A 9,289-nucleotide genomic window follows, 5' to 3' on the forward strand; every position below is an offset into this window, starting at 1 on the left:
GGCTATCAACCCGTCTTTCTGTCTATATTGAGTGAAATGTCTGGGATTTCCAGTTAGTAAGAATAATTCATAAGCTGCTGTGTTTTAATGTTAGGTTTCTTAAAGTTTTTTTCTTTTTTCTCTTTCTTTCTTTCTTTCTTTCTTTCTTTCTTTCTTTCTTCCTTGATGGGGGAAGTCCTATGTATATGTCAATAAATCACTGTTGGGCCAATAGGGAACCAAGATAGGTGGGACTAGGAGTCCAGGAGAACTCTGGGAAGGAGAAACATAGAGAGTCAAGATGTAACGCCATGGGGTAGGAAGCCCGGAACTATTCTCCGGTAAGAGAAATACTTAGATTAACAATTATGCGATAATTACTTAAGTCAGAGCTAGCCAGTAAGAAACAAGCAAGGCCAACAGCTTCATAATCAATACAGCCTCCTGTGTGTTTATTTGGGACTGATGCGGCTCTAGAACCAGGCTGGCGGGAAGGCTTCTCTCAAGGAAAACGCTTCCCTTTACATTTCCTTTTCTTTTTCTTTTTCTTTTTTCTTTTTCTTTTTCTTTTTCTTTTTTTTTTTTTTTGAGACAGGGTTTCTCTGTGTAACAGTTCTGGCTGTCTTGGAACTCACTTTGTAGACCAGGCTGGCATGGAACTCACAGAGACCTACCTGCCTCTGCCTCCCACGCTGGTATTAAAGATGCTTGCCACCAATGCCTAGTTGGTTTCAAAAAGTTTATGATGGTGTTATCTTGAAAACATAATTTTATTTTTCTTTTACATGTTAAAATAAGCTATGGAGATTCAGATAGCTAATGATATTAATGTTTCTACATGCAATAGCTATAAAGCTTCAACCCTAGAAGGGTCTTATGCAAGATTTGAAGTGAGTACCACTAACCATTGGGGGTTAGTGGTGCACAATCTAAAAACAACAGCATTCACTGGGGCCAGGTATGGTAGGACAAGAAGATAATATTTTTAATGTAGTAACACAATTTTTGAGAATATCTAAATAAACACAAACTGTCAAGTTTTTGTTTGAAATGCTTTGCCTAAATGTGTATGACAAAGGGGACTTATATAGATACTTATTAGAATTAATGGAGTCCAATGTATTTTGAATCCACTCAAAATTTAATTCAGTCTCATTGGATGAACTGAAATGAAACTGTCCAGCAAATATCCAGGGTGCAAGCTTTAACCAAAAGATAAATGAGAATATGATAAGTAATTTGTTAAGGAAACACAGAATGATTCATAATAAGCAAGTAATCTCTTGATCTGTTTCATCATTGTGTATAATTTACCTCCAAGGAGAAAGACCACTTTTAAATGTAACAGTTTTATTTTTTTCTGCATAGACATAAGAAAATGTCCTTCAGCTTAGAACATACAAACTCTGTGTATTTTGATCAATTGATTTATGTATTTTTTAAATCGTGTGAATTACATGAATTTGAAATACATCCTTCTTGCATTTGTTTCCTGAATGTGTAATATTTGTCTAGAGTCTTCCTAATAGAATAGGCAGATTTTATAAATCTTTACTTATTCAGATATTGAAAGGCTTATTTTGAATACTTACTTTATTTTACATTGGATAAAAATCCTTAAAGATTAATAATTTTGATTTTAAGTTGTATATTTAACAGATTATTAATCTTTAAAGCTGGAAATATTTAAAATAATATGTGACATAAGAAGATTTTCACATAAAACCTGTGACCCATTGAACATATTTCCTCTATACCTGCATATCAGACCATTTTTCATCTCTGTATGCCAGTATTTATCAAATCTCTTTGTTGCTCTACATTCCTGTCATATATACATATATAATTGTATAAATCTACATAAACTATCACAGCAGAGGAGAGATAACATGGTATTTGTCTTTCTGAGACTGGATGAATTCACACTTGTATAATTTATATTATATAATTCATATTATATCATATAATTAACAACATATCAACAAAATATAGATTATTAATATATTGATTAATATCAATACATAAAAAATACTTTATACAATTTATGTTTATATTTTAGAATTATTTCCACATAGTTAATATAATAAGGAAAAGAAAGACAAAGAGAAAGGCCATTGATTTGAGAGGGAGTTCAAGTGTGAGCATAGGAGTACTTGGAGGAGGCGATGGAAAATGGGTTCTTGATACAGTTATATGTTATTTTATTTTCATAAAATATTCTAAAGTTTTTATTTGTATATTTTAATAGTTTTGATTTTGACAATTAAAATATCATTTCTTATTTCCCTTTTGTGCCTCCAATCCTTCCCTTGAACAACTCTTTGATTCCTGTAAAATTCAGAACCTCTATATCTTTAACCATTACATATATCCATATATTTTCCTAAAGAAGTAAATACAACCTCTCAGTCCATATATGTAAAAGATTTATAGCTGGTCACCAGATATTGATATTGGATAACTAATTGGAGTAGGTTTCTCTGTGAACAAGCCAATTTGTTCCACTCCCAGCATTCTTCATCCGTCTTCAGCTCTTCATGGGTTGAGGCCCCATGAGTTTTTTTCCTTCCATGTTCGTATGGCTACTGGTGTAATTCTTTTTCAGAAATATATTTATAAAAATGGCATCTCTGATGTCTCTGGCAGTTCAACAATGGAGTTTCCCTGCCATAATACTCTACAACATTCCGACACAAAATTTTATCAGCAGTAGGTTCTGTGGGCAATTCTCACTTAACTGCAGAAAGCAGGACAAGAAGAATCCAAACTCAGATTTCCCATCAGATCTCAAGATAATTGGAGAGACAAGAGTCTATCTCTCAATCTACACTAGGGGCTATACATTCTCTAGAGTGAATAGAAAGGATGAGTATAATTGTGGGTCCCTTGGGAAATTAGGATCATGATTCAGGGTTTAATAAAATATTCTCAGCTCCTTCTTTTATTTAAATGCTCTCCTCTGAGGAAGAGCTGGGACATTCTTCTACCCTGTTTATAAACCCACACATCCTACAGTTAAAGGACCTTTACTCTGCTTCCAGAAAAGACTCAAAGTCTTAATCAAAAATCATGTTCTGCAATTCAGAAATTGTTCTAGGAAAATTAAATAAGCAAGCTCTCGTGTGTGGACTTAAAATTGCAAGTTTCTGAATTCCAGGTATATTAACACCTTCTTTTTAAATGAACATTTGTTTTATTTTATTGATAAGAGAAAACTTTCATATATATGTTCTGATTACAGTTTCCTCTCCTTCAACTCTTTTGATGTCCTCCTTGCCTTTCCTTCATTCAGTTGAATTCCCTTTCTGTCTCTTACTATATGATGGACTTTAGCAATCTCTTTCCTGTGCTGTTCAAAATGAGACCCAAATGAAACAAGCAGAAGAAACCCTTCAGAGGGATCAGAGAGAGGCGTTGGTGACCACTGGAGTTGCAGCATCATTGTTAGGGTTCTCCTGCATGGTCAGGTTTCAAGTCTTCCAGATTCATGACTCTGTGATGGGGTGGGGGTAGGGCAGAAAACTTTCTTGCAATGCCTCTTTCTTTTTCTTTAATTTAAGATTAGGTACATGATTTTCATTCATTCCACAGCAAAGGTGAATCTGCAGCAGCAGCTAGCATTGCACTCTCCAGGCATCCACTTGCAATTTTGCTCTAGAGAGGTCTCTAGTGAAGGAAGGCAGGAGACGGGAGAGTACCGAAGCCTTTTCAGTGTATTCTTCTCCTTTATCTTGTAATATTTTTTCATAAGTCATAATGGAATGCAATACTCATTTCTTTCTGATGTAAGATAGTTTGTTTATGAATGTACCGGTTGATTTTATATGCATAGTTGTGGCATTTCCAGCATACACATCATGGATGGGAAGGACCCCTGACTGGTGTGGATCATCCTTTCACGCAACTGTCTTTTCTGTGTCCACAGATCCCCTTAGAGAAGAATGGACTCAGAAAATGTCTCATTGGTGACTGAATTCATCCTGATAGGATTAACAGACCAGCCTGAACTCCAAATACCCTTGTTCTTTGTGTTTCTAACAATGTATTTGGTCACTGCATTGGGGAATTTGTGTTTGATAATTCTGACTGTGTTGAATTCTCACCTCCACACGCCTATGTACTTTTTTCTCTGTAACTTGTCCTTCATAGACCTCTGCTATTGTTCTGTGTTCACTCCTCAAATGTTGATGAACTTCGTATTAAGGAAAAATGTAATACCTTACAGAGAATGTATGACTCAAGTCTATTTCTTTTGTTTTTTTGTTATTTCTGATTGTTATATGTTGACTTCAATGGCTTATGATCGCTATATGGCCATTTGTAATCCATTGTTGTATAATATTGCCATGTCTCCTAAATTATGTTTGACTCTTATGCTTGGTTCCTACTTTATAGCATTTTCTGATGCTGTGGCTCACACTGTATGCATGTTGAGACTGACCTTCTGTGATGCCAACACCATCAACCACTACTTCTGTGATATCCCTCCTTTGCTCCAGCTCTCCTGTACAAGCACCTATGCCAACAAGCTTGTAATTTTTATTGTTGGGTGCATCAACATCATTGTGCCTACTTCAACTATCTTTGTCTCGTATGGTTTCATCCTTTCCAGCATCTTCCGCATCACTTCCTCTGAGGGTAGATCCAAAGCCTTTAGTACCTGCAGCCCCCACATCATTGCTGTTTTTCTGTTCTTTGGTTCAAGTGCACTTGTGTATTTCAAATCCTCCTCAGTTGGGTCTATGAATGAAGGAAAAATCTTTTCTGTCTTTTATACCAATGTAGTTCCCATGTTGAATCCCTTAATCTACAGCTTGAGGAACAAAGATATTAAAGTTGCCCTTAGGAAAACACTGAGCAGAAGAAACTTTTAAATGGATGGGGTTGGCTCTATGCCTCTTATTTTTGCATGGTTTCAGTTGGTGGCCAATATTTTATTAGGACACTTCTGCCTTTTTTTTTCCCTAAAAAATATTCTACTTTTTTTTTTCCAATTTCAACAAACAGAAACTCTTGGTGTAATCCTGAAACCTTATCTGCTTTTTTTTTTCTTTATAAAAGGAAGTGTGAGTCATTTAGATTTGGTTTCAGTATTTCCAGAGTTTGCCATCTTCCTTTTTTGTCATTTTAAAATCATTTTCCATGCTCTGTCTTATTTAAAAAATAGTCATTGAAACAACTTGACCTTTATTAAAAATTTACTTCCCCCCCTCTAACAATCTAAAACAGATCTTCAAATGATCAAGTGAATTAACACTAGGATGGCAGTTTCAACTGACTGTGGCTTCTCATTTTGAATGTATTTCTTTGAATGTGTAATTCAAACATCTGATTCTGTTTTTTCTTTATATCTTCCACTGAAAAACAGCAACAATATATTCCTTTCAACTGCCACTGTAACAGGTATGACTTATTGGTAACTAATAGCTTAATGAAAATTTTAGAATTTCTTAACTTTTCTAGGTTTCAAGCACACTATTAACTCATATCTTCTTTTTTGTAGAAACACAAATGTAATTGAAATATATTAAATTAAGGAAAATATCCCATACAGATAACGCATGCAGATACTTTTCTTTTTATGTGTGGATATTGGTATTGGCTAAAAAATTAAAGTTTACCATAAGCAGTGCTGGGCTAAGGGAATTTGTAAAGGATAAATTTTAAATTATTGCAAATCTTGTGCGCAGAGTGTAAACATGGTTTGGGAGCACAACCAAGCAATTGAAGTCTTTGGGAGTGGGAGAAGTCACACACAGGATGTAATTACAGCTATTTCAAACTTGAGAAGTCCACATGCCCCAACCTTCCCATAAACAAATGCTTCCAAAAGCATCACAAGGAAGTGAAAATATTTTGAATAAATCACACCTTTAGACTGGGGAGAAAAAGTTCTTAAAGAATTTAGGAAAGTAGTTAACCTGATAATTAGGATTTCAAAAGATGGTGATAGAGAGGAGATAGCAGTCATAGGGAGTGATTATTAGCTCTCCCTCTGTTCCCTGCCTGTTCTGATGTCTAAAGGATATTCTCATCTCTCTTCCCTTCTTTCCCCACAATAACCACTATTTTCCCCAGGGAAGGTGGGACTGGAGAGGGTATGGAGAAAGTGGAACACTCCTCCACTGCTGGTGGGAGTGCCAACTCATACAGTCATTTTGGAAATCAGTATGGAGATTCCTCAGAAAAATGAGAATCAGTCTACCAAAAGACCCAGTCATTCTACTCTTAGGCATATACCCAAAAGATGCACCTTCATACAGCAAGGATGTCTGTTCCACTGTGTCATAGCAGCATTATTTGTAATAGCCAGAACCTGTAAGCAACCTAGATGCCCCTCAACTGAAGAGTGGATAGAGAAAATGTGGTACATTTACACAATGGAGTACTACTCGGCAAAAAAACCAAAAACAAAAACAACAACAACAACAAAAAAAACAATGGAATCCTGAAATTTGCAGGCAAATGGATGGCACTAGAAGAAACCATCCTGAGTGAGATAACACAGTCACAAAAAGGCAAACATGAATCTTCATCCAGAGACTGATGGAAGCAGAGGTAGACACCCACAGCTAAACACTGAGCTGAACTCCTGGAACCCAGTGACAGAGAGGGAGAAGTGATAAGCAAAGGGGTCAAGAGCGGGCTGGTGAAACCCACAGAGACAGCTGACCTGAACAAGGGGGAGATCTTGGATTCTAGACTGATAGCTGAGAGGCCAGCATAGGACTGATCCAGACCCCCTGAATATGGGTGTCCATGAGGAGGCCTAGGCAATCTTTGGGGTCTTGGGTAGTAGATCAGTATTTATCCCTGGCGTACAAATGGACTTGGATACCCATCCTACCTCGAGGGATGCCCTCTCAGCCTGGACACATGGAGGAGGGCCTAGGCCCTGCCCTGGATGAAATGACAGATTCTGGAGATCCTCCTTGGAGAGCCTCAAATCTTCTCTTAAACATTTTTAATTTGGACATATTTGCATGAGAATATATGTCATCTTTGGAACTGGATTATGTTTTTTTCTGTAGGGGACACCTACATCTAGGATTGTTGCAATGATCACTTTGTTTTGAGTTATTCCTTTGGTTAGAGCAGACCAGGTTGTTTTTTTGTAGTAGCTACTTGATTTCATCTGTGAAATTGAAAATGGAATAATTTGAATGTTTCAAGGGTCTAGTAATTCAAGAAAAGCATAACTATGACAGAAAATGTGCCAACATATCTTGTTAAACTAGGAGCCAAGAAGATAGACAGTGAGTAAATAAGAAAGAGCTTTTCCCTGTGAACATTCACTGATATATTCTGAAAATCATATTACCATCTGAATCTTAACTTTCTTCTGTAGAACATTGCAAATATTTCCTTGCTTTATTAATTTCGTATTATCCTTCATACCCACAATGACTGTGCATTGATAGTGTTTAGAATAATGAATATTGCTTTGTTGGAAAATGAAGACAGGCTACATTTTTGTGTTCAATTGTGTGAAGACAGCTAAGTCAAAGAGCAAAGAGCAAGTGGTCATTGAGACACTAATTAGGAAGAAGGCTTTGACAGTGCAAGGCAGGATATGGAAACCTCTTTCCAAGACTTCTTTTAACTTTTATGGAATAGCCTAGAAGTATGAGGACTAAAACATCTCTCTGCATAGGTTAAAAAGCTTGAGTTAATTGACAATAAAGAAAAGTTTAACCCGGTGGAAGATCTGGTGACAAGTTAAATGTTTCCATCATAGTTAAATTTCATATGGGAAATGAACAAAATATTTCCAAAATGGACTGTGTTTGTACAATCAAGGTATCCTGGACAAAAATATTATTTCCACATAACTTCTGTAGATCTGAATTTTTCTCTTCTGTGAATCAATGTGAGTAGATAGAATGTGTATAGTCAAGAGTCATTTTAAAATAGTCACATGAAACTTTAAAAGTTGCAATAACTGTGACAAGCCTTTTCATTCTATAGAGAGGCCATCATCCACAGTGTGGGGAAAGACAGTGGAGCCCTGTGTATCATGTTCTTTTTTGTATGTTTGCTTTCTTTTAAATCTCTCTTAGGAAATTAACACATTTTCTCATATGAATGTAACATCAGTTATGAACACAAGTAAAACATAACCATTAGGGAGGACAACTCTTTGAAGTCAGTACAAGACACACCCAGACACCAAGTTCTCAGCATAAAGGAGGACAAGTTGGATGGGGAAGGGGAGAGGTGCTGCCTCTGGATCTGCCAAAGGCAGACTTCAGCAAACAGAAGCAGAAGCAGAAGGTTTTGTTGTTATTGTTCCTTTTACAGTAGTGGGTTTTTAAAGACAAAATGGGGGGATTTGTGCTAGGGTGAGTTGGGAAGTCCTAATTGGATAAGTCAGCCAAATAATGGATTTTGATTGTTGGGCCTCAGTGTTTTGTCTCCAGGATGAGTCAGTGGTCAGATAAGGGAATGGATCTCAGGAGATCATTTTAGGAATCCAATATAATGATTTAAGCAAGGCAGAGCTAAAGGAGGAAAAGGGCAAAACCTATCTGCTCCATGTTTGCCAAGCTTTGGCGTGTTAAAGAACCCTTGGATATCTATGGCCCAGATGCCTGTAGCATCAGGATGACATGACTGCCAAGATGACTGTTTTCACTTATGCTACAGAACAGATATTTGCTAATCTTTGTTGCCGTGAACAACCTCAGGACTAGTCCAAACAGGACAGACAAGATGCTAACAATGATTGTGCTTTTTCTCCTTTTCCTTTGTCCTCACATGGCCAACATTTAGATAATGAGGCCTCCGTTAGGCCCTCCAATTATAAAGGAAGTCAGCAATTTGCTTCAACACAGGATAAAAGATTGATGAATAGAATAATCATCTATGTATCCATGCTTGATTGGAGCAAGCTCTTCATTGATCAGTGATAGCACTGATAAATTTGAAAGACCTCACCTGAAAAAAAAAGCTGAGGCGTTGTGAGGGCTTGGTTAGTATGTGCGAATAACTGGAGTAAAACCTCAATAGCACAAAGAACAATAACAACAACAAAATGATCTTAATTTCGTCTGAATTTTGTCCAGTTGTGAATCTCTGCATTTGTAACTATTTATGGCAGGTGGGAGTTTCACTGGTGAAGGCTTAGTAAGGCACTGATCTATGAGTATGACAGAATGAAAATTAGAAGATAAAAAATTAGAAACACTACATTTGCAGAGGTGAGGCATATAGCAAGCAGGGAAAGGAGAAAGTGAAATGGATGAAGAGAGAGAGAATACTAAGACAGAGGGGATTAAATATGTAGCAGATTGAAGAAGATAGGGAAACT

At 36.6% G+C, this 9,289-nt stretch overlaps 1 protein-coding gene across 1 annotated transcript; it reads left to right on the top strand.

Moving 5' to 3' along the window:
- The first annotated feature begins 3,920 nt into the window (after positions 1-3,920).
- Positions 3,921-7,694, top strand: LOC101831838 (olfactory receptor 8B3-like). The gene is made up of 2 exons (XM_005069353.1): positions 3,921-4,837; positions 7,676-7,694. Exons 1-2 carry the CDS (start codon positions 3,921-3,923, stop codon positions 7,692-7,694), a joined length of 936 nt encoding a protein of 311 aa, XP_005069410.1.
- Positions 7,695-9,289: the final 1,595 nt, after the last annotated feature.

The sequence above is a fragment of the Mesocricetus auratus genome, unplaced genomic scaffold (genome assembly GCF_017639785.1).
Source record: "Mesocricetus auratus isolate SY011 unplaced genomic scaffold, BCM_Maur_2.0 Super-Scaffold_100022, whole genome shotgun sequence".
NCBI classification, from domain to species: Eukaryota; Metazoa; Chordata; class Mammalia; order Rodentia; family Cricetidae; genus Mesocricetus; species Mesocricetus auratus.